This window comes from Gossypium hirsutum, chromosome A04 (genome assembly GCF_007990345.1).
Source record: "Gossypium hirsutum isolate 1008001.06 chromosome A04, Gossypium_hirsutum_v2.1, whole genome shotgun sequence".
NCBI classification, from domain to species: Eukaryota; Viridiplantae; Streptophyta; class Magnoliopsida; order Malvales; family Malvaceae; genus Gossypium; species Gossypium hirsutum.
In genome coordinates, this window is record NC_053427.1 from 83,151,299 (window position 1) to 83,176,373 (window position 25,075).

Here is a 25,075-nt window from a genome sequence, read left to right on the forward strand (position 1 = left end):
TAATTATAAGGTAAATTTATTTATAATTAATGGTTGAAAATCCGAGCGATATCGGGTGTAAAATTACTAGTAATAATACAAATTTATTAAATAAGTAAAGTTTTTTTGGAAAAAAAATAAAGTTTTATGCAATTTCATCCTTAAAAGCCGCTACAATTTGAGGCTATGCTTTTCTACATTCAAACAAACTCTTACACATTAATTTATTGTCAATCATAATTAAAAATATATATATCTTATCAAAATTAAAATTACTCAATAATTTATACTTAATAAGGGAAAATATTTGGTACACTGCCAGTAGAGTTTTTAAACTCCATAAGCAAAGGTGGGGTGACATGTGTCCTATACGGTCATAATAAAATATTAAAAAATAAATATTTTATAAAAGAGACATGATAAGTATTTGCCATACTAGCACTGTATATTTTTCTTTTTCCATAAGCAATTTTAAAATTTTGATGCGTCTCTTTTTTGGGTCAATATTTGGTAATTTGATAGTGTATCTTTTTATCATTTCACAGATAGTTTTAAAAAATTGGTATGTCTATTTTTTAAAAATATATATTTTAAGTAATTTACTATACTCTTATAAGATACTTGAAAAACCTCTAACTTCATTTGTAAAGTTTAAAAACTTCACTAGCAGTGTATATAGTATTTTCTCCTCTTTTTTCAATATTTTACTATACTTCTATAAGACACTTGGCAACCCCTTGACTTTATTTGTAGAGTCTACAAACTCCATTAATAGTATACTAAATAAATTCCCTTCAATAAAATATTAAAAATATATATTTTAAAAAGAATTGAATTTTTTAAATTTATTTGTGGAATAGAAAAGAAATCTGTTAAATATACCCAAAAATAATTAAAATCATGTAGGCAATGAGTAGTTTGTATTGAGAATTTACAATAATTAAAATAAACTAAATTTAAACATTGACGAGTTCCATTGTTAATATAAATAAATAAATGTAACATCAAAATCTAATTAATTAATGACAATAAAACCATAAATTCGTACAATAAGAACATATATATTCGGATGGAAAATTGGAATAATTTATATTTAAAATAACATTAAATTTATATAAAGAACAAAGGAACCAGACAATATAATAGACAAAAAAAGGAAGATGATTGGTTACTTAATCCAAATAAGCCAAATTTAATATTATTTTTTAGAAAAAAAAATGCATGTTTCCAAATTAAAAAACCTTAAAAATCTCTTCTTTTTTTTCAATTTGCCATTTTGTTGTTTGGGCTAGGCTTGGTAGTACTCATTGGGTTCTTGTTTTTATTTTATATGCAATTTTATAATAATGTTTGATGTATTTTATTTAGTGCAATAAAATGTTAGGATATATTTTTTACATTATATAAATAATTGAGAAAAATAAAATATGATTAAAGGTTTTAAATTTTTTAGACCTATAATTACAATAATCATTCAAACATGCTATATATATATATATAATTATAAATAATTACATTCAAATTCAATTATTGAGTGACTTTTTTAACACATTATAAAAGAAAAAAAAGAGAGAGATACCATTGTTTGTATTTAAGTTTATTCAATCAGTTTATTTTTATTTTGCATTTGATGAAAGAGATTATAAGCATTACTAACACTAGAAATTATATCGTACGTGCATATGTATGGAAACCTCTATTTAGACTATAAGTAAGCGTTTAAAAATAACATATAATAAAAAATGAAATATAAGATTTGAAAATAATAATAATAACAATACATCTGTAATATGTACAAAATTAACATAAGAAATTTGCTTAAATTGTGAATAAAAGGAAATCTAAATAAGTGAATACATCAAATTAAAAATATTAAATCCACTCCAATTGCTTATAATAGTATTGTATTTTTTTTAAGTTGGTATTAACTTGACTTATGACATCAACTTAATCGACAATTTATCAATTTATACAAATAATGTGGGTGAAACAGTTTGTGTAATAACCTTGAAATGGTTAAAATTTTCAAAATAAAAGTTCAGTTGAAGTGATAAAAAAAAGATTTTATCAATGTTGATATCATGGGTCCAAATCCTAACATTTCTAACTTTTTCATTGATTTTTCTATTAAAAAAAAGGCAAAAGTATCTTCATAATAATATAACTTATTTAAAATATATAAGATTATTTTAGTAAATTTTTGATTGAGTTAATATTGAATTGACTCGTACACTAACCTAGTCACAGACTTAAATAATAGGATAAATGCTATGCCAATATTTGCATAAAAAGTATCTTAAATATTATGCAATGAATTTTTTTTTCCAAAGAGAAATTTTCATTGATATAAAAATTAAGGAAAGGGAATCATAAGGATCCTAATGCATATGAAATTAAACTCACGAAATGCATATAAAAGAAATTATATAAATGCTTAACTAAAGTTAAATTCGTACTGAAAACACATCCAGCCTTTAAAAAGATTTTCAAAAAGAACCCAAGCATCATTTCTATTAGAAAAAATGAATAAGTTTAAATTTGAAAATTTATCATTTGACTCAAAGCTTTTTGAAAAAAATTTATAAGTAACTTCAATCATAATAAAAATTTACTCAATAGCTTTTGTAAAGATGATTTACCTTTTGGTAAGCTTTCTTACTACATGTCCTTCATCTGATATCCATTTCCCTTCATAGCTCTTTATTTTGTGGATTTTGTTCCATCTTTAATGGTTGATAATAGTGTTATCAAAAACTATGTTTGTCTCACCTAGTTGAATCCACTTGATTCTTGATCTCTGTTTGTTTAAGGAGATTTTCACCTTAATTTTCATCCTCGGATTTCCAAACTTATTACTTTATTCTTTAAAACATGGCTTAGCATTCTTTAATTTTCATTGGAATTTGTCCATTCTCATTCCAAATGTATGTTGGTTCTATGCTCTCAAAGCTATAAGCTCACTCTCCTCTTCTAATAGCCACTTAGCTTTGAACCTGACTAATTTCTTCCTTCTTCGGGTTCTTTTGTGAAGTGCTACAACTATTGGACTATGATCTGGCCATAGTCAACTTCATTGTACATTAATAAAGGCTCTGTCTAATTTTTCTTGTATCTTCTCGATTTCTACCCTTAGATTTGGCCACGTAAAACCACCCCTATAATATTCATAAAGGATTGGCACCGATCAATCTACTTGTTGAACTGGTCTTGCATTAATTTCCCTCCCTTTGGACTTTTTTTTTTTCTGAGGATCTAACAATGTTTAAATCCCATTATACAGATCCAGGGTTGGTCAGAGTCCACCTGAGCTTTTGAGATCTTAATCCATACTTCTTTTCCCTTGTCATCTTGTTATAATAAGCTACCATGAATGAATAAGAATCTCCATCTTTTACTACCCCAGTTGATCTATGAATCAGTGTAGTTCTTCGAAAAACTGATGACCTTGAGATTCACATCCTGTTTTCACCATAGAACCCATTGATGAACCTTAAATCTGTTCTTAAGCACTTCTAGTCTTTTCCTCTTCTGTTTTAAGAAAATAACAGTTGGTCCATAGCCAATTGATCTCCTTTAAGGCTCGAACAACTGTTTGGTTGTCCAAGACCACAAAATTTCCATGATAACAAAACTCATCTCATGAAAAATCCAAGAAGAAACAAGGAAAACTATGGATTACCTTAAGATCCCAGCTCATTTCTCATTATAACTCCGATCTTCAAATTAAAGAATTCACTGCTGCCGGAGCCATGTGATACTCGTGACTAAGCCAAGAAGATGAAGGTTGCACAAGTGTGAGAATCCCCAAATCGATTGAGAGAGAAACTACTAGCAAATGCTAGATTAGCTAGGGAAGCCCTACACATGCAAACGACAGAGCAGATGAAAATCACCTGTAATTACCTTCGACCCACCAACTTTGCAATCATTGGCCTTTTTCTTGGTGTTGGTTTTGCTAATCAGGAAAGACTATCTTGCTCTTCCGCTATACACTTGCAATGATTAAAGGGGCTTTGAACATTGGTTCCCAAATAGCCATTAGCAATGCCAGTGAAGCTGCCCAAGACAATTGATAACTAGGGATTGCAATTGGAGTGGAGTGATGACGGGGATTGTCTCATTTACTTCTGCCCCAAGTTTGCATAGATGTCACAAACATCCACATCCGGAGATGTTGGTAATATCCAGAACCACTGCATCTCACTTCTTGTATTAATAACTTTTCAATTTCATATTATAAAAAATCATATATTATTAACTAACTAATGAATATAATTTCAATATATATAGTTTTCTAGCATAGGTATAATATATAGTGTATAAATACTTATTTATGTACCTATGATTTATATATTTAATGAATATATAAAAGAATATAACAAATTACATAGAATGTCATGAAGGGTAAAGTAGTAATTTAGAAGTCAGACGAAGTAAAGTGAAGCAAGCATTTATCACAATTCACAACTGCCTCACTCCATTAAGCGCATCCACTTTTTTTTTAAATTAAATCTCCATTCAGAGAAATCGATGCATAATCCGTGTAGCTGTTTGGGTTTTCTATGGATCACCCATGGAAGAACAACTTCCAACCAAAAGATATAGTCTTACAGCACTACAATAGCATTAATGTCATCATATTTTATAGGCCTACTAAAGCACCACATGAACACAATACTTAAAAGGAAAATAAAACACGACACAGACAAATGATAAGCAAATACGCAATACAAATATATGAGCAAGCTCAAAAGCTATATAACCTAAATTATTAACACGTCAAATGAAAAAAATTCTTACTAAACCCTTATTGCTGGCCATTAATCAAAATTACATATAGACTACATACTTTCCTTCTATAGTTCCATATAGAAGAAATTATCACCTATCATTATTTTTTTTCTAAGATGTATTAGTAAATAGAAGTAACTTTGAATCAATTATGATTCAGTGATAATGTATGGTAAACAGTACCATGAGCAAAAACATTATTAACTGAAAAATAAATCTATTCAAGTGGGACAAGACCATCCTATGTTACTGATACTTGAAGATCAATGTATCAATGATTGAATAAGCATCAAATACAGGTGCACGGCACAAATATTATAAGAAAAATAAGAAGTCCCCATAACATAGAATTTAATCAAACTATGAATAGAGGTAAATAACTTCTTTTTTGGTTTTCATGGAAACTTACTATGATCATATCTACACTAATAGAACATGTTTCAAACAGGAGGTTTTTTTTTTTTCAATACATTACATTTAAACAGAAGAGGGAAAGGGTTCATAAGGATCGTACTGTGAATATCTTGTTAACCTTTGAAGCTATATATATAAGTTGCCAACTACATGAGAGTTTTATTAAGAACAGAAAAACAAAGAATACAAGAGCGGAATCTAATATCAGTATTTCTATTTTCAGAAAAGATAAAAAAAAATGGAGCAACATAGCATTCAATTTACTCATTTATACTCCAAGAAATTAATTTCAGGTACTTTATAGCTTGAAGATTATACAAGAAAAATTAAATACGCAAATACCAAATAGGGCAAAAAAGAGACTGCTAGGCAACAGAAATTGTCTCCAAGAGAGAATCAACATACTCTTTAAGCTTGGCCTTTGTAATCGCACCTTCTCTCCTACTTTCTGCCACTTCTTGCCCATCTTTGAACAAGATCAAGGTCGGCAATCCGTAAACTTTGTATTCATCAATCAGTTGTGGATTCGCATCATGATCTATTTTCACAACTTCTAATTTATCTCCGTATTCCTAAATTTGAACCAAAAAAGAAAAAGCTATAAGCAACTAGAAATGGATAATCAATTCGTTGATAATCAATCATTAAACAAGTTCAAGCTCTTAATTAAAGGAACAAATAACTAATTAGATGAAAAAAGAAAAAAGACAGCTACCTGAGCGATGGATTCCATGGCGGGAGAGATTAATCGGCAAGGTCCACACCAAGTGGCGACGAACTCGACGAGAACCGGACGGTTGGATTCCAACACCGTACTTTGAAACTCGCTCTCTTTAATTTCCCTAACGCCAGCACCGCACCGTACCGAGAATTTAGGAACCGATGAGGAAGTGAACGGCCGTGGGAGCTGGAGATGGTTCCGTCGGAAACCGTTGACCGAAGGAGTGGAAGAGAATCTTGCGGCAGCGGAATAGACCTTGGATGGGGAAGCGATTGTGCGAACCGGAGGGAGGGGTGACCGGACCACCATAGACGATGAACTTGAGAGAAGTGTGTCCATTTTTTACGGCTGTTGATGAAGAGTGTGGATTGGGGAAGGATAAAATTGAGAGATCACAATATTTTCTTTTATTTTAAAAAAATAATTTTATTTTATTATAAATAGTTTTTTATGTGATGGAGAAATTAGAGGTTGTATGATCTATTTCCACCTTGACTGGAACCACAACGGAACAACCTTTTAGTTTGACATTATCAACTATTTATCCCTCAAACTTTACGCAAAAAATCCTTTTAACCCTTTATTTACTTTTTCTCTTTGAGTTTGTATTTTTTATCAAATCATCTCATAATAAATAAAAAATTTAACTTTTTTAAAAAAAAATTCCTGACTTGACATATATATGTATTGCCACATGGATGTCACGTAATTATTTAATTAACTTTTTAAATTTTAAAAAATTTAAAAAAATTAAAAGCATTAAAATTATTAAAGATATATAAATACTTTTTAAAATTTTTTAAAAATTAATTAAATATTGACATTTCATCCAAGTGTATGCCACACCAATAAAATAAAAAAATGTTAAACTTTTCTAATCTGTTTTAGGGTGATTTGATAAGAAAAATACAATTTTAAAAATTAAAAGGGACAAAAACTTAAATTGAGGGCTAAAATAATCTTTTTTTTTAAATTAGAGGGCTAAAAAAATCATTATACCTTTTAGTTTTCATTGAAAGGTTTCTCACGTGAACGCCACGTGATTGATACCGACTCTTCTTTATCTATATATATTCATAAGAAAAATAATTATTACAAGAATGTTAAATTCATTTCACTATTTTTTTTCATAAAAAAATTCTATTAAAGTAGAGAAAATACAAGGGTTGAGAGAGATGCACAATAAGGTTCCATCCAGCCAAGAAAACGAAATGGAGTTAAAAAAAAGGGAAAAGTGCCATAAAACTCTCTATATTATATTTTGATTTTCATTTTAGTCCTTATATTGAAAAATTTGAGTAAATTAGCTCTTATATGTTAAGGTGTGTGAGTAATATAGCCGTCCTTTAAAATTTGTTGTTTATATGTAAGTCATAATAATAAAGTTAACTCTCAACTTTCACATATTTATTCAATTTGACTTCTACTTTTTTATTGAAAGTAAATTAGAATTTTTTAAAACTAATAAGGCTAAAGGATCAAAAATACCTTAGTAAAAAATTTAAAAAGAAATCAACTAAACCCTTTTAAAATTTAAAAATTATTTAAAAATCATAAAAATTATAAACAAAATTTATAAAATTTTAAAGTTATAAAGTTTTCATCAAAAAATAAAAATATTGGCCCATTGTTATAAGATTTTTTTTAAAAAAAATTATCCTCTATTTTTTTATTGGGTTGGTATTGTTATCTTTTTAATAAAAATTTTATAATTTTTATAACTTTTTAAAGGGTTTAATTGATTTTTTTAATTGTTACTAAGGTCTTTTTGACCCTTTTGCCTTATTAGTTTCAAAAAGAATTAATTTATTTCCAATAAAAGAGTAGGGGTCAAATTGAATAAATTTGTAAAGGTTGAGATCTAAACTTGGTATTATACCTTATATATAAACACGAAATTTTAATGGAGAGGCTATTTTATTTACTAATCTAATTTACAAGGATTAATTTATCTATTTTTTCAGAGAAAAGACTAAATATAATACAGAAGTTTTTTATGTTATTTTTTTCAGTTAAAAACACGTAAACTTAAATACGAATTAAAAACATTTAGGTAAGACATGAATATCAAGAATGACCATGTTGAGCAAGAAAAGAATCCTCCAAGGCAGCAAAATTCTATCTACGAGCTAAAACCTTTCTCACATGACACAAATCAAACCCACACTAAAAGCATCTCAAGTCACTCACTTTTACTACTCATCCATTTTGAGATTTCTTTTAAAGTTGTTTAAACTATTTAATCTTTTTTTTAATTATAAAATGATTTAAAGTCATAAATATTCTTATAAAAAAATAATTTTTAAAGTTTTTAATTTTTTAATTTTTTCACAATTGAATTAGATTTGATTAACACGTGACACCATATTAAAGATTTTATAAGTTATATAAATAAAGCCTATATACGTATAACATATCATAACTTTGTAAGAATTTGACTAAATTGTATCGGACATTCTAAAATTATCATTCATATTCTAAAGTAATTTTCAAAATTTAAAATATTTTAATTGAATTCTCAATATATTAATATCACATCAATCAAGTTCTTCCTTTAATCTATCTGTCAATTTAAGCGTTGAATGCAGATTAAGATCAAACTTGAAATATATTTAAAATACATTGATAAAATTGTGAATATATATACTTACCAAATCAACAACTAAAATTTAATGTATTAAAAAAAAGACAGTGTAAGACAATACAAAAACTCTGTAACAAAACTTTTTTGCCACATTCTGGTGGATGTCTTCCTATTTTTAGAAAGAATTTTCTGACACTTAAAGAAGATCAAGAGTTTGTTGTCTCTTTCCTTTTATTTTTCTTTTCTTCTGATGCCTTTTCTTTTAAATTTATTGTCGTATTTTCATGGCCCGTGACAACAACATTTTCAATGAAGATCAAGGGGATCAAAGTAAGAAATATAAAGGATGATTTGGTAGGTTTTGATTTGGACTCAAACTTGGGCAGGTAAATGAACCAATGAAATAACTTTAGTTGGTAAAGTCGTTTCAAATAAAGAACTGGAGTTAGGATCGATCTTGTAACACCTCTCACTTGATTCGAGTAAAAGATGATATATTTAAACACTAAATTCACCACTTAAACATGTTCTTGTTTCACTATATCCGTGGTAACTTATAGCACAAAATATTGTCATTCACACATAAATTACATTTTCTTTTACTAATAAATCCAAGTACATGCCAAACTAAAGTCCAATATATATACCAAAGGGCTTGAACTTGAAACTTGAGGAGTGATGTGATTCGAATTAAAGTAGTAATCCTCTATTCTTCTTAAAACTTATCTATCACCTACACGTTTAAAACAAACGTGTTAGGCTACATGAATAGCTTAGCAAGTACTCAATTAAATTCAATATTACCTTATATATATAATTTAATTTAATTAATTTTAATAATATTTATTCATACAATTTCTTTCATTGATATACTTAATCTTTTAATTTATTTCGAAAATATAAAATCATTTAAATTAACTTTATAACTTATAGTTTTTTTTTACTTTAACACATATAGTCACTGATCAACTTTCACATTCACATATCAGAATCTTTTTCTCATATCACAAATATAACATAAACACTTAATGCACATGTATTACCGAAGCACATATATCACTATAACATTTTTACTTTCACAATCACTTTTGCAGTTCTTAATGAATCTCAGAGGAGTTCATCATTTAAGTTGTTTCCATGATTGAAATATTTCCATAGCACACGAGGAGATGAAGTTAAGCTATTATTTTAAGAAAGAACTCAAGAAAAATGCATGAGAGCTTTTCCTTTCTTTTTGCTACTGTTCAACCTTCCAATTGTGTAGGAAATTCTACACTTTATTTTTATTTTTTAAATTTAGTCCATTTATTCCATCATCCAATCAAATTTCAACACTTTTCAACCTTAATTTTCATAAATTTTAACCCCCCAAATATTGATTAAAAATGAAAAAATTGCATTTAGGTCCTCTATAAATATAGGAAAATTGCACTTTAATCCCTATGTTTTTCACTTTATTTAATTTAGTCCCTATCTCAATTTTCCATTTCCACATCTCAATCCATATCCCTATCACGTTCATAAAAAATGTTTATTCAATTTCACCTCCTTTCCAAAATGGTCAATTTACATTTTAATCCTTCAATTTTAAAAAAATTACAATTAATCATTACTAAATTTCATCATTCATGCTCTCTCCAAATACTTAATTCACCTTTGAAATACTTACCCTTTGTCAATGACTAAAATTTTGGGTATTACAAATCTTCTATATTTTGAATAACGCATGGTTGGTGGAGGATTCCTATGAAGTGCATGAAATGGAAAGGAATGTTTTGAATTTTGTGTTCAAGACAAAAAAAATAAAAATAAAAAATGACAAGTTAAAAGTCCTCAGGAATGTCCTGGATGACCACCTTATGCTGAAGGAATGGTCTAGGAATGGGGTTTTGGAGGATGTGGATGTTGCTACAACTGAATTCTAGGTACAAATTCATAACATCCCACTTTAACAACACACAAGAGAAAACTTGGAGAAAATTAGGGTGAGTTTGGATGGGCGGTACGTTTAGCTGCGGTTAGTGTAAAAACAGCGGTGGCGGTGAGATTAGATACTGTAGCGATACTGTAGCGTGAGACAAAAAGTAAGTTAAACGCACCGCACCGCAGTCAATCGCCCATCCAAACGAAGCCTTAATCAAGTGATTTACAGAGTTTCTACGGTTGACTTTAAAGTAAACCAAAATGGATGCTACTAGAAAGAGTTCATTCAATTACAAGCTATTGTGAAGGTGAAAAAGCGGGTTTTTTACAAATATGGTATAAAAAAATTTATTATATACGAAAATAGGTTATCAGATAGATTATTTACGAAAATGGGTTACTTTTTTTTAGTCGCGCCTACCTGACAGGCGCGACATATTATTTTATTAATAAATTTTTTTCTAATATATTATTATTATATTTTAAAAAAAATTCGGGTTAAAAACGGGTCACCACATGTGGCACCTGATGTAGGGGCGCCACACCCTGCAGGCGTGTAGTCATTTCATGACCCTCCCCAGTGACTTGTCATCTCAAATCGGGGAGGGATGAAATTTAATTGTAGAAAAACAATAATGGGGGACCTCCCCCCCCCCAAAGTTTGTTACGTCCAGGAGCAGGAGCAAAGAAGCAAAGAGAGAAAAAAAAAAGAGAAGAAGAAGAAGGTTAGTAAATTTTTATAATTATTTTAAAATTAAATTATTTGTAGTTTAGAATTATTTGATAAATTTTTGTGTTAGTAATTATTTTAAAATTAATTTATTAGTAATTTAAGATTATATTTTAAATTATTCTATTTAGTTTAATAATGCTAAATTTATTTTGTGAAATATTTTGTTATAAATAATTTGAAACTATAAAGAAAATAATTTAGAATTTTTTAGAAGTTTAGATACTAGAAAATCGAAAGTAAAAGAGATTGAGAAAAAAAAAATAGAAAAGACGGACGGAATTGAATGGTTTTTGTAAATGATGGGGAATTATAAAATTAATTCTTAAAATGGTTGTGCAATAAAATTATTTTTTAGTAGTGTATTAGTGTATTGTGATTTTTTTGATAATTTATTTTAGTGATTTTACTGTATTATGATTTTTAGAAATATATTTTTTAAGAAAATAATTTTATAGTTATTTTGTGTTAGTAATTAATAATTATAAGTTGTTAGTGTTTATAGTTTAGTGTTTTATGATTTTTTAATGTAATTTTTATATAATGTAAATTTATATTATTATTTATTTATTTGATAATTTTTATTGATTAATTAAAATTTTGATTAAATTTGTTGTTATATAATTTTATAGGTTGCGTGAAAGAAACTACTTAGGTATGTTTCAATTTCAATTATTTTTAATTCATATGTTTTTTAATCTTTAGATAATTTATATTTATTTTTTATTGTATGTAAATGATTGGGAATTATAAAATTAATTTTTAAAATGGTTGTGCAATAAAATTATTTTTTAGTAGTGTATTAGTGTATTGTGATTTTTTTGATAATGTATTTTTAAAAAAATGATTAGGTTATATTATTTATTTGATAATTTTTATTGATTGATTAAAATTTTGATTAAATTTGTTGTTATATAATTTTAATTGCAGATTTGTGACAAATGGATTCATTGATTGATAGTACTAATCACATATCAAGTAGCATTAATGAGATGGTAATGAAATTTTTATTTGATATTCACATTACATTATTTGTTGAATGAAATTATATTGTATTAACTATTTCGTTAATATAATAATGTCAGGTTGAGTACCGCGCATTGAAGGGCTGTATTCATAGTGTAGGGTTTCAGCCGAATGAATGCCTAATACCGTTCTTAGAGTCAGCCGGGTTCGGATCAGCAGCATTAATCTGGACTTTTAATCTACGATATGACTTGATTTCTGCCTTAGTCGAGCGATGGCGTCCGGAGACCCACACATATCATTTGTTGTGCGGGGAGTGCACAATCACTCTAGAGGACATTGCACTACAGCTGGGGCTCCCCATCGATGGGAACGCGGTCACGGGCGTAAGTTTGATCTCTAGGCCTGCTCGCCTTTGCTATGACTTATTTGGACGCTCGCCAAGTGAGGGAAAATTTCAAACCTTGAAGTTTTCATGGCTAAAGGCCAATTTTGAATATTTGCCTAGTACTGCCACTAAATTGGAGGTTATGCATGCAGCGCGAGCTTATATTATGCACCTTATAGGAGGTGTACTCATGCTAGATACACACGGCAGTGAAGTCCACTTGATGCACTTACCGCTGCTATCTAATTTGCATAACACGCGTTTATACAGTTGGGGGTCCGCAGTGTTAGCCATTTTGTACCGCGAACTTTGTCAGACGACAGATCCCTCTGCGGTTGACATAGGTGGATGCCTCATACTGTTGCAGTCGTGGGCGCTTTATCGGATGCCATTCTTGGCATTCATTAGTCATCAATCATATATATTTCCACTCGTTAACAGGTGATGAATCTTTACGCGTTACAACAATTAATTGTCTCTTTTCAGATTATATTGTTCTAACAATTTATTTTCATAGATGGAGCACAAATCCAGGTATCGGGAGGTCATACACGGTTCTGATATACCGTCTGATAATTGAGAATCATTCTGGAGAGGGAGTAAGTTTTTTAATATTATTTTTATTTTATTATTTTATCTCACTTAACCCGCGTTAATATAAAAATATTATGAACTGTGCAGTTCATTTGGATGCCATATTCTGTTCCTGAAGTTACAGCTGTTATTCCATCGTATGCCCACGTCCACTCACACCTATGGTGCATTAGCGCACCCCTTATCCATTTTCATATAGTGGAGTGGTATCATGGCAATCGAGTACTCCGGCAATTCAGTTGTATACAATATATCCCGACACAGCTAGTAAGATTGGATGTACAGCTACATGGAATGAATAGGAGGGGGAGGCATGGAACTGATTGGGGAGATGAGCATTCAGAATATATTACGATGTGGAACAACCGATTTAGTAGGGTACCTCAGATGGATCGTTGTTTGGATTTGCAGCCCTCGCCACAGTATCTACAATGGTACTATGAGAAGGGGAAACCATTTTTATTTAGTGGGCGGTCGATGGTAGTCCCCCCTCATACGACACGGATTGGGCAACATCTTCCAGATCCGCATCATACACCAGCTCTGGAGGTAGACCCAGAGCCAGAACCGGAGCCAGAGCCGAAGCTACACTCCGAGAGCAGCTCATATCCACCATCATACTCTGCTCCTCCAGAGCCGTATCTGTCGCCATTCTCTTCTCCCCCCAACCCATATCCAGCGCCGTTCTCTACTCCCCCTGGCTCGAGTTCATCAGTGGTATTTGAGTTGTTTTCTACACCCATACATATGGATGAAGAGAACGTTGATCACCGTAGTCACCCACAACGTGAACGTCGAGCTCCACGAAGATATACCCCTAGAACCACACCATCAAACCATCACTTTTAAGGGGTTTTGTATTGTAAATTACTTTATTTTTTATGTAAATTACTTTTTTTATGTAAATTATTTTTTTGCATTATATTTTTCAATTTTTTTTATTTGGCATTTTATTATCAGATTTGAGTGCGAATTTTGGAATTGCTTAGTTGAAATACATAATACAAAAAAAAATGATTATCCAGTTTGGTAGTTTCAAAGTACTTAAAAATTAAAAAGACAATACTTTTTCTTTCAACATGCAATAAGCAACATGTAATGAACAACATCTTAATTTCTATCCGATCGCGATGATTGTCCAGTTTGGTAATTTCGGAGTAGGCAGTTACTCCGATTGTGACCAGCTAATCTGCATACTTCACACAGCTTCCCGTCGGATTTCTCTCTAATGTCCATTTCGTTACGGATTCTTAATGATTGCAGACGTCCTCTCGGGTTCCTACGTAAGCCTTTGTCTGGGATAAGCTCAAAGGTCGTTTGAGGAACCTCCCAAGTAGATAGGTCAGGAAGCACGGGAAACTCATTCTCCCATACACGCAACGTGCGTTCAAGTGTGTACACCTCATCGACAAATTGATCTACATTGAGCGAGACCTTAACACAAGTTGCTACAACATGTGCACAAGGATAATGAAGTGTTTGGAACCTCCTACAATCGCACCGTCTATTTCGGAGATCAACCCCGTATAACCTAAGTGGAATACCGGGTCGACGATCGATGGTCTCTGTAACGCAAAACGTTTCATTACGTCGGGAATATACTTCTATGTTCATCGACCTCGCCATCTAATGGTTTGCAACAATTGCATTCCTGACATGTTCGACAAACACGTGTCCTGTCTCCATCTGGTTGACTTGTTGCTGACTCATTCTTGGCGTCAAGGTAGCCAACCTATAGAATGTAGCTGAGAAGACAGATGAAATCGGAAGATGTAGCATTTTCAACAACACAACGTTAATCCCCTCCACCAAGTTTGTCGTCATTTGACCGTAATGAAAGCCCTCGTCAAAACTTTGAGTCCATTTCTATGGGTCCATACTATCCAACCATTGTTGGAAAGATGTGTTCGTCTGACCTTCCATGTCACTCTCAAGCCGAGTCATCCTCTGCCAAAAAATGTGTGGTTCTAGCTCGTAAGCTGTGTATGTATTAAGACGATATAAGTTAAGTTACAGTCTCGCCACAAAAAAAATGTATGTTATATATTGAAATGATAAGGTTGTTCTTTACCCATTTTCACAACTTGTCTCTTCCAATCTGCATTCTTATAATCTCGATGAAAGTTAGCCGCAATGTGCCGTATGTAGTAAACGGATCTCCATGGCACACCAGAATGCCTAATGGCGGCAATTAATCCTTTCCCTCTATTGGAGATGATGCAAATATTATTATTACTAATTACATACCTCCGTAGATTTGTAAGAAAGAATTCCCACGACTCCATGTTTTCTTTATCTACGATGGCAAACGCAATCGGTAGTACGTTCTTGTTCCCGTATTGAGCAATCGCAATAAGTAAGATTTGTATATATTTACCGTATAGCCATGTCCCATCCACTTGCACAAATGGCTTACAGTGGGGAAATGCACGCACACATGGATCAAATGTCCAAAACATCCGTTGGAAAATTCTTTTACCCGGTTGTTGTTACTCATCCAGGCCATAATAAGGTCGTGTCTGCAACTCAATGACAGTCCCCGGTACGTACTCCCTCATTGCCGCAATCCATCCCTGCAACTCATTGTACGATGCATCGAAATTTTCGTACAATTGCTCAATTGCCATCTGTTTAGCTATCCATGCTTTTCGGTATGATACTCGATTCTGGAATCATGCCTGCATTTCGACAATTAATACCGAAACTTTAATGGTCGGCATGTCTTCAACCATTGGCATGATGCATGTACAGATATTTTTCAAATCAAGTTTTCGATGATCTTCTGTCATTCGTGTTGAAGTACATGGTGAGGCTCAACAAATTTTCGTATCTCCCACATCTGAGACTTCTGGATAAATGCAGCTCGTATCCGCTAATTGCAGCCTTCTGCCGACTTCCAACACTCTCCAATATATAATGTCGGTTTAGACTCGATGACTTTGTAGTCTATTGATATATTCATACTATACCGCTTAATGGCAAATACGAACTCTTCCTTACTTTCGAATCTCTGGCCCATGAACAACTCATCAGGATCAGAATATATGGCCATCTGGTGAGCAGGTAGTATCTCAGGGTACTCCGGAACTTGGCTGCATGCGCCGCATTGGGGTCTATCCGAGACATGTGTGCCTTAGGATTATTGTGTATCACAATACGATGGATCTGGTTCCCGACTAAAGACGCATTAATGTTTCCATCCTCGTTCACGCCTTCATCGTCAATATCATCTGGGACATCATCCATGTCGGGATCACTATCAATATCGACTTCATAATCAGAAGGATCACTACTTCGGTATACATCATCACCACCCACATCAGTCTCGGGTGTAGCATTAAGATTAATGTCGATCCCATGTGTAGTTGATTGACTACCAACGTATGATATCGGAACCACCATACACGGCTCTTGAGGTACATCTTCTTCACCTAATGGAGTTGGATCTTCTGTTGACTTCACAATAGCTAACTCAGCAAATAAGTGAATCGGTGCATTTTGGTTGCTATGGCAATAAAGAGCGACCATTGTCTCCACATCTTCATCGTCTACAAGTTCCATTTCGGTGAATTTTATGGGATCCATCGAAACTGGAAACTTGTAGAAAATTTTCGAGATCCTTCTCCCACAACGTCTATAAATTTTTTCACTAATTTTTTCCTTCATATCATCAAACGAGATATTTTTATTAAATCTCATTGCAACTTGTTTGCGGCATTCAAATATACATCCGACGCTTGTTGTCAAAATTTCTCCATTGAAATAAACGCATACGAAAAATTTGTTTTCCATCTTCAATACTAGATCTGTTAAAAAAAGTTCAAAATTCTCACAATTTTTAAAATTTTTAATGCAAAATTTTTCATTCAGAACCTAACAAACAAAATTATTTATCTAACAAAATAACATTAAATAATAAAATTTCTAACAAATTTCTACATTCTATTTAAAATAAATAAATTAAAATAAATTGTTTTTCTTCTTCTTTTCATTTCTTCCCTTCTTCTTTCTCTTTTTACTTCTACTAATTTTTTTACTAGTTTTTTTGCTCATGCTTTCCCGGGGAGGGGGTATATATAGGGAAATGGGTTGAGCCTAACGAGGAGGCACCACATGTTGCCCTACCTGACAGGCGCGACATGTTGAGCTTGTCAGGTAGGCGCGACATGTGGTGTCTTCTCAGGAAGCTCAACCCGTATTTTATTAAAACCTATTTTCGTATATAATAAATTTTTTATACCAAATAGGTAAAAAACCAATAAAACCACTATATAAACTAATCATAAATTATTAATAAAATAGCTATAAAAATATTTTTTTTAAAATACATTATCAAAAAAATCACAATACAATAATACACTACTAAAAAATACCATTTTAGAAATCAATTTTATTGCACCAACATTTACAAATTTTATTGCCCTCAAACTCTAATACTACTTTCACCAATATCATCTTTTTCCATTCAATTTCGTCTGTCTTTTCTAATTTTTATTTTCAATCTCTTTTACTTTCATTTTTCTAGTCTCTTGACTTCTAAAAAATTCTAAATTATTTTCTTTACAGTTACAAATTATTTATAGCAAAATATTTAACAAAATAAATTTAACATTATTAAACTAAACAAAATAATTTAGAATATATAATCTTAAATTATTAATAAATTAATTTTAAAATAATTACAAACACAAAAATTTATCAAATAATTTTAAATTACTAACAATCTAATTTTAAAATAATTATAAAAAATTACTAAATTTTTTTCTTCTTTCTTTCTTCACTGCTTCACATTCTTCATTGCTTCACTGCACGGTCAATGGGGTGTGGCGCCCCTGCATCAGGCACCACATGTGGCGCTTACAGGTTACGGGCGACCCGTTTTTAACCCGAAATTTTTTTAAAATATAATAATAATAATAATAATAAAATATTAGAAAAAAATTATTAATAAAATAATATGCCGCGCCTGTCAAGTAGGCGCGACTAAAAAAAATAATCTATTTTTGTAAATAATTTATCTGACAATCTACTTTCTTATATAATAATTTTTTTATATCATATTTGTAAAAAACCCAAGATCACCTGATATATGTTTTTCATGTACTCGGATTGACCATTCATTTAAATTGCTAGCCATTTTTGAATCTAGTCGTAAAAAGGTGTATGGTGAGAGCATTGTCTTTATCATGGTGAGGCCATAAAGTTTCAGAAACTTCTAATCAGGAATTGAAGATTGAAAGATTACATTGAATGTATTGAAAAGAAGTGGTCTAATTGTATAGGCATATGTGCACCTGGTAGCATTAAAGAATGTGATGATGGATATGACCAATGATGGGACGAAAGAGCGCCAGTTGGCTTCTACGGGTTGGAGGAGAGGGTGATAGACCTAGACCACTACAAAGGCCCCTAAAAATTATATAGAAAATAACTTAGGAAAAGGCCTACTTAGACCCAGTTCTGATAGAAGAGGGCTTTATCAGCACCGAAGTCATGATCCACTGAACAAAACATAGGTGAAGTTAAAGTAGGAGTTTGGGGCTCCCCAAGAAAGGCAGACCTGAAAACAGAAAAGTTACTTTCTTCTTTATTCTATAACCCATTGGCTGAAGGTGCACCATGAATAATAAAAGATGTAGAGATTAGACTTGGATTATGAATTGTGTTAAGTTTTGATTGAGTCATGTAAAATTTTAAATTTAATTTTTAAGCTCAAGCTCAGCATAATTTAAAAAATGGATTTAAAATTTTATTATAAGTTTGACTCAAATTAAAAATATTAAATTCGATCTTGAGCTTGTTTCACTCATATTAAATTTTTTAAATTATTCTTTTATATAAAGTAAATTTTAAAAATATAATACATCTAATACATTAAAAATATTAAAATAAATATTTTTTAATAAATTGAAAATATATTAAAAAAATAAGATAGTTGCAACTTAACAAGAAAATGCCTCTAAAATAACAGCAAAATTAATAATAAAATAAGATTTATATAATATTCAAATAATAATAAGAAAATATAGCAATATAACAACAAAATAGTAACAAAACAACAACAAAACAATAGATTCAGGTCAGGCCAAGTCAAAAATAAAAAAATTTTATCTGAAACTTGACTCGTTTAAAAACATGCATTATTTTTTGCCTAAACCGATTTTTTGAACTTGCATTTTTGGCCAACCTTTTTACCATTCAAGCGGACCTTTGGACTTCGGATCGGGTCTAGTGAAAATCTTAGAGTTGGGTAGGAGGAAATGAGTCAAGATATTGCTACAAATCAAAAGAGATTCTAGAAAAGGTAGAGAAGGAACACATTTGATGGGCTATGCCCAAGGAAATTGAACTCATGAAACATTAGTTAAGTTGTTTGAGAGGAGGTGATGGAATGAAGCTAATCGAGCTACCACTACAAGAATAAGAAAGAAGGACCGAGGGGGTTGAGGAAGGTGGGACTTCCTCAAAGGAAAGATTTGTGCTGAAATTTGATTGATTCATTCAGGGGTAGGAGCAAGACCTTGACTGAAGCAATAATCATGTAGCCTGTTTGTTTGATGGGTTGATGGCTGATTAGAGTTAGTGGTCAGTCGATCCAACGTTTAAAGTATAACAACGATAGCTACTTGTATTGCTTAAAAGTTGTCTTAGGTTAAGGTTCTTGTAACTTCCCCTATGCGGTGTTTATGCTTAATTTCTTTGTCGTTTTTAAGGTCAACTTATTTGTATTTTTGGAGCATGTATTTGCAATGGTTATACGGGTATGGGTGGTTTCATTAGTCTAGTAAGCAAGACCTAACATTGTCGACCCACCTAACGATTTTAGGTGGTTGAGCCCGGCATTGGCATGACCTTAAGCTAGTTTCTCTAGTTATCAACCATGAAAAGACTTTATAACCATTAACTATCTTTAGAAGATTAATTGATTACATTTATTATCTGGGACTAATCACACTTATGTGATTATTTTTTTTTACAACTCACACGTTAATGGTAGGAGTAAATCACTTTTACTACTTGCACCACTAGCAAACGATTTTTAATATATTAGATTCAAGTTGTCCATATAGTAATTATATTTTCGTATTTTTTTGGTGCAATTCATACATCATTGATTAGAGCAAAACATTTTTATCACGCACACCACTAACAAGCAATTCCTAAATTCCATCTCAGAATATAATTATAGAGCTTACAACTTTAACCAATTGGCTAAATGTTGAGTCTCTATTTTTTATGACAATACTTAAATAAATTATAATTCGTTCATGACCTTTAAATTGAAAGATAATAGATGTTTTTAAATTCGTATATTTTTATATATTAAGATAAGTAATAATGTCAATTAAATTAAAATTTAATCGAATATTTAATATACAAATTAATAATGGGATAAGTAAAAATTTAATTAAAATATTTTGAGGGTGGGCACAATTCAAAAATTTGTTGGCTAAGAAATTAGATTGTAGTAGTGAATAGTGACCATCAAATACCCTCTAATTATTTAAAAAGTAATTAATTAAACTTGGTATAGCTTCTAGAAGCCTCTAAAAAGAGAAAATTGATCTCCCTAAAAGACCACCTTCAATACACATATCATTTTCCTCTCTGGCTTTTCCGTCCAAAACAATTCTAAAAGGTGAAACATGTCGTCCGACGGGAACGTCACCGGCGGCGGCGGCGCTAACACCGTCGGCGTAACCAATAAGCCTTTCTTTTGTTACCAATGCAACCGTACCGTTAACATAACAATATCCCCTCCCTCTTCTGATCCGACTTGTCCCATTTGCAACGAGGGTTTCCTCGAAGAATACGACAACCCAAACCCTAATCAAGGCTCCGGTTTCCTAAACCCGAATCCGAACTCAATCCCGTTCCATGACCCTTTCTTGACGTTATCGGATCCGTTCGCTTCCCTCCTTCCGCTCCTTTTTCCGTCCTCTTCATCCACAACTACCTCATCCTCTGCTTCTATTGACCCTAATAACCCTAGCCTATCTGGGCCGACCCGCTCAGGTCGAGGCGACCCGTTCGCTTTCGATCCGTTTACCTTCATCCAGAATCATCTCAACGATCTGCGTTCAAGCGGGGCGCAGATCGAGTTCGTGATCCAGAACAATCCGTCCGACCAGGGCTTTCGGCTTCCGGCGAACATCGGGGATTATTTCATCGGGCCGGGCCTTGAGCAATTGATCCAGCAGCTGGCCGAAAACGACCCTAACCGGTATGGGACCCCACCCGCATCTAAATCAGCCATTGAAGCGCTGCCTTTGGTGAATATAACGAAGAGTAACTTGAATTCGGAGTTCAACCAGTGTGCAGTTTGCATGGACGATTTCGAGGAAGGGACTGAAGCCAAGCAGATGCCCTGTAAGCATCTTTATCATAAGGATTGCTTATTGCCGTGGCTGGAATTGCATAATTCGTGCCCCGTGTGTCGTCACGAGCTGCCTACTGATGATCCTGATTATGAGAGGAGGGTTCGCGGGGCACAAGGGACCAGTGGAGGTAATGACGGTGATAATAGTGGGCAGAGGTCTGATGGGGATAATCGGACTGTCGAGAGGAGTTTTAGGATATCGCTGCCTTGGCCGTTTCAGGCTCGGGGACCTGGTCCTGCACCAGGTGATAATGCAGAGACGAGGCAAGAAGATTTGGATTGAGAATTGTGAGTATCTTTATTCCGTTTTAACAATTGTATGCATTATGATACCCTTTTTTCTAGTGCGATCTTGATAATTTTGGTGTTTCTAAAAGTTGGGATTTTAGTTCAATTTATTGCGAATCAAATTTAGTGTTGAATGATGATCAAATGAATTTACGAGCTAATATAGTGAAGCTTTTCATCCGAGTTTTGGGTATTCCAAGGTCATGAGGAATCTGGAGAAGAAAATGAGAAGGCCTGCTAAGCATGACAAATTATCGAATTTTCATGCATGTTATGAAGCTCTTTTATTGCCTTAGGATCTTGCAGCATTTGATCAACAAATGAAACATGCAATTGTGTGAATTTTATAGGAAGTAATTAGTCAAAGACGAATAGATGCATTCTTTTCTTGGAAGTCACTGACTGTCAAATGTAATGTCTGATAGGCTATTTTAGATTATTTCCTTGAATTCATTGACACCATGATGCCTTCAAATTTCAAAACCATCTTTCGTCTTTCTTTATAAAAATATTTGTAAAATGTCACTAGTGGAGTCACTGAGCAAGAACTAAAATTTGAGTTTATTAGCACTTCATTTTGTGTGCTCTCTGTCCATTCAACTTGGTAATTATCTATAAAGAGTGTAGTTGATAATTATGAAGGTGGAGATAAATAATACATTTTTGAGGTTATATATGTTTAATCCTATCTTAACCTTCCGAGGGAATGGAGAAGTCTGAACTTGATTAAGTATCAAAAACTTTCTTGTCTCGTGCTTTCAAAACCCAAAGTGTAGCTTAGCTTTTGATGTGAGAAGTTATAAAGTACAATGATAATTTTACTGTTTTATTCTGGCATATTGGCATCTGATTGAGGTGTTCTTCCACAAAAGAGTGGAAGTTGGGTTGTCTTTTTATTTAGGTAGTAAGGTGAAGGAGCACATAAGTTGTGAGAGAAAAGTAGTAGTTGTGAGGGTGTCAAGGTGAGGAATTAAAATATAGAACCATAATTTCATTATATACTTGCTGTTTATGAACTTGTGGCACTGACATTGTAATCCATGGAAGAAACTCCTGCCAAGTTCTCAAACTTGTGTATAGATTGTCTTGCATGTTATTTTATTGTTAAGCTTTCTGAAGACACTTGTGGTCTTAGCACTGGGGCATTAAACCTTTTCTATTTTCTTTAGACTGCTTTATTTTTTTTTTTTTTGAGAGAACATCTTGCTGAAATCTAGTGAACATCTTAATACTGAGAGTGGCTAGTAGCTTTTGATTCTTCTCTTTTAATGCTGCATGTGCCTTCTCTTGCATTCATACTGACCAATGTCAAATGTCAATATGATTTTTTTTTTAATAAGGGGTAGGGCTGTCCCCGGATTGAACCCAGGATGGGTGTCAGTTGAAGACTTGAGCGCAAGTTCTTCCCCATTCCAACTGTGGTTCAATCAACCAATCTGAATAAATTTTGATGCTGTTGAAATAGTGGTATTATATTATCTGGGAACTTCAATTCAATATGCTCAGTTGAGTTGATGATATGCTGATAATCCATGTTTGCTTAATAACCTTGTAAGGAGGTTGAACTTATTGTTAATCCCCTCTTTACCTTTCTAAAAGAGAATTAATTGTTAGCTAAAATGTTAGGGTGCATCGGAACTGGGATAAGGTTTAGGTTCAATTTATGCCTACTTGAAGAAGGTGCATATCTTTCTCTTCAAAATAGGTTAAAATTTTATTTAGCGGGTTTTCTATAAAGACTGATCTCTGCAATCATACCATATTGCTACCGTCTCCAGCTATTCTGGTTTTCGTTTGTATCCAGTAAAATGAGTCGGGTATTTAGCAAAATTGGTTTATAAAATCAATTATATTCTGCCAAAAAGGCATTTTGTTAATCATCAAGGTCTCCATACTTGTGCATGCTTTGGTTGCTCATGAATTAAGACTGTGCTTGATGGAAAAGTGTGAAAAAAATATAGTTCTGTTATTTAACCATTGGAGTTGTATATTTGTAGTTATATAAATTGCCGTATATTGATCATCAACTGTATTGTGATACTCATATCAGAGCTAACTTCTTATGGTGGTACATGTTTTTGCATGGTGCAGTTACACTTTCACTCATATTCAAAATGCAGGTTTATTATCTTGCCTGCATTTACATGGTCTGTTTGAATGCAATTTTCTCTGAGTCATAATTGTATAATGGCATTCTAACTTAGATTTGATTTTTGGCAGCTCAAAATGTAACAACAAAGTGCCCACATTTGTTTCATTAGACATGGTGCTAAAACATCTACTCACAGAATTTGGGTATGAGAGTTATGTGTAAACATGGAGAATTGAGATTAGTGTTTTGCTATTGGGTATCATATGTACATCTGAAAATTTTACAGCTTTGTTTGTCAATGACAACCGCATTTACTCTTTCATACATTGCTGTATAGATTCTTTGATCCCTGCTTAATTTTCTCCCCCCTTATATCTGCAAACTATTGTTATGTGAAACTAAAGTCACAGCTCGGAAGCGTTCTTCATCTGTTGCAAGGCATAACTGAACCACCATCAGAGAAGTAAATCTAGAAAGGTAAATATTTTAAAGCACATTTCCATGTTTTCAATTACCCGAGAAAGGTGAGGTTTATTATCACTTTCTCTATTCTAACGAGTTTGACCCTGCACGCTCTCAGTTGCTGAGAGCTAAATAGTTCGTTTCTAGTGCTAGGCAAGGATATAGTACTGGATAGTTTGCCCATGGTGTTTGGTTTGGTTTCGGTTTATATTGAATTCTGGGTAAATACAGTTCACCCTTATGAATATGTCGATCATGTCACTTTTCTAGTGACCAAACTTAGGTGGATTCGAGTTGGTTGGTTTAACTTAGGGTTCGATCCTGTATTTGTAGCTCATATTCCCTTCACTTTTGTAGTATAGTTGCATGTATAGAAAATATAATATGAATATGATAGGAGATCTATAAGGGCAAACATGAAATGGAAAAAGTAAAAGCATGTAGTTAGGTAAAAGGATTTAGGGCTAGGGTTGAAGTAAACAGGTGATGTGGCAAGTGGCAACACTTCATTGGTCCATAATAATTATTATAGTACCTAATTGAATCTCGTTATCTTGAAGAAGAGAAAAAAAGGAAAAGGAGGAATTTATTGATAATCTGCAAACACCCAATGGTCCATTTCATTAGTACCTCCAAAAAAACAAGTCGACACGGGATCTGCATGTTTCACATGTTCATGATTTTGTGGCTTCAATTGTGTTTCCCATTCTCATCAACTTATATATATATATATACACAGGTACATATAAGTAATAAAAGAATT

At 32.4% G+C, this 25,075-nt stretch overlaps 4 protein-coding genes across 6 annotated transcripts; 2 read left to right on the forward strand and 2 right to left on the reverse strand.

Annotated features, from left to right (window-relative positions):
• Nucleotides 1–5,319: 5,319 nt before the first annotated feature.
• LOC107949230 (thioredoxin X, chloroplastic) lies at nucleotides 5,320–6,417 on the reverse strand. Its single transcript, XM_016883976.2, has 2 exons — nucleotides 5,900–6,417; nucleotides 5,320–5,756 (listed from the first exon to the last, which is right to left on the reverse strand). The coding sequence occupies exons 1-2, from the start codon at nucleotides 6,242–6,244 to the stop codon at nucleotides 5,550–5,552; spliced, it is 552 nt and encodes a 183-aa protein (XP_016739465.2). The 5' UTR covers nucleotides 6,245–6,417; the 3' UTR covers nucleotides 5,320–5,549.
• A 5,666-nt stretch (nucleotides 6,418–12,083) lies between these two features.
• Nucleotides 12,084–13,939, forward strand: LOC107948110 (serine/threonine-protein phosphatase 7 long form homolog). Its single transcript, XM_016882579.1, has 4 exons — nucleotides 12,084–12,137; nucleotides 12,228–12,937; nucleotides 13,014–13,095; nucleotides 13,178–13,939. Exons 1-4 carry the CDS (start codon nucleotides 12,084–12,086, stop codon nucleotides 13,937–13,939), a joined length of 1,608 nt encoding a protein of 535 aa, XP_016738068.1.
• Nucleotides 13,940–14,200: 261 nt separating this feature from the next.
• LOC107948111 (uncharacterized) lies at nucleotides 14,201–14,716 on the reverse strand. Its single transcript, XM_016882580.1, has one exon. The coding sequence runs from the start codon at nucleotides 14,714–14,716 to the stop codon at nucleotides 14,201–14,203; it is 516 nt and encodes a 171-aa protein (XP_016738069.1).
• A 5,891-nt stretch (nucleotides 14,717–20,607) lies between these two features.
• LOC107949231 (E3 ubiquitin-protein ligase RING1) lies at nucleotides 20,608–24,172 on the forward strand. 3 transcript variants are annotated; one of them, XM_016883978.2, is made up of 3 exons: nucleotides 20,670–21,758; nucleotides 23,850–23,878; nucleotides 23,979–24,172. In XM_016883978.2, the coding sequence occupies exon 1, from the start codon at nucleotides 20,737–20,739 to the stop codon at nucleotides 21,751–21,753; it is 1,017 nt and encodes a 338-aa protein (XP_016739467.1). In that variant the 5' UTR covers nucleotides 20,670–20,736; the 3' UTR covers nucleotides 21,754–21,758; nucleotides 23,850–23,878; nucleotides 23,979–24,172. The 3 variants fall into 3 exon arrangements, with proteins under 3 accessions (XP_016739466.1, XP_016739467.1, XP_040967491.1); XM_016883977.2 differs by lacking the exon at nucleotides 23,850–23,878 and having other exon boundaries at nucleotides 20,608–21,758; XM_041111557.1 differs by lacking the exons at nucleotides 23,850–23,878; nucleotides 23,979–24,172 and adding an exon at nucleotides 23,099–23,605.
• The last annotated feature ends 903 nt before the right edge of the window (nucleotides 24,173–25,075 follow it).

What these genes read in the sequence shown, in the direction of transcription:
- LOC107949230 (XM_016883976.2), bottom strand. Translation starts at nt 6,244, where the DNA reads ATGGACACACTTCTCTCAAGTTCATCGTCTATGGTGGTCCGGTCACCC. An exon ending in CCATGGAATCCATCGCTCAG is followed by an intron (nt 5,757 to 5,899) that starts GTAGCTGTCTTT and finishes GTTCAAATTTAG; the next exon opens with GAATACGGAGATAAATTAGA.
- LOC107948110 (XM_016882579.1), top strand. Translation starts at nt 12,084, where the DNA reads ATGGATTCATTGATTGATAGTACTAATCACATATCAAGTAGCATTAAT. An exon ending in CAAGTAGCATTAATGAGATG is followed by an intron (nt 12,138 to 12,227) that starts GTAATGAAATTT and finishes TAATAATGTCAG; the next exon opens with GTTGAGTACCGCGCATTGAA. An exon ending in ATATTTCCACTCGTTAACAG is followed by an intron (nt 12,938 to 13,013) that starts GTGATGAATCTT and finishes TTATTTTCATAG; the next exon opens with ATGGAGCACAAATCCAGGTA.
- LOC107948111 (XM_016882580.1), bottom strand. Translation starts at nt 14,716, where the DNA reads ATGGCGAGGTCGATGAACATAGAAGTATATTCCCGACGTAATGAAACG.
- LOC107949231 (XM_016883977.2), top strand. Translation starts at nt 20,737, where the DNA reads ATGTCGTCCGACGGGAACGTCACCGGCGGCGGCGGCGCTAACACCGTC.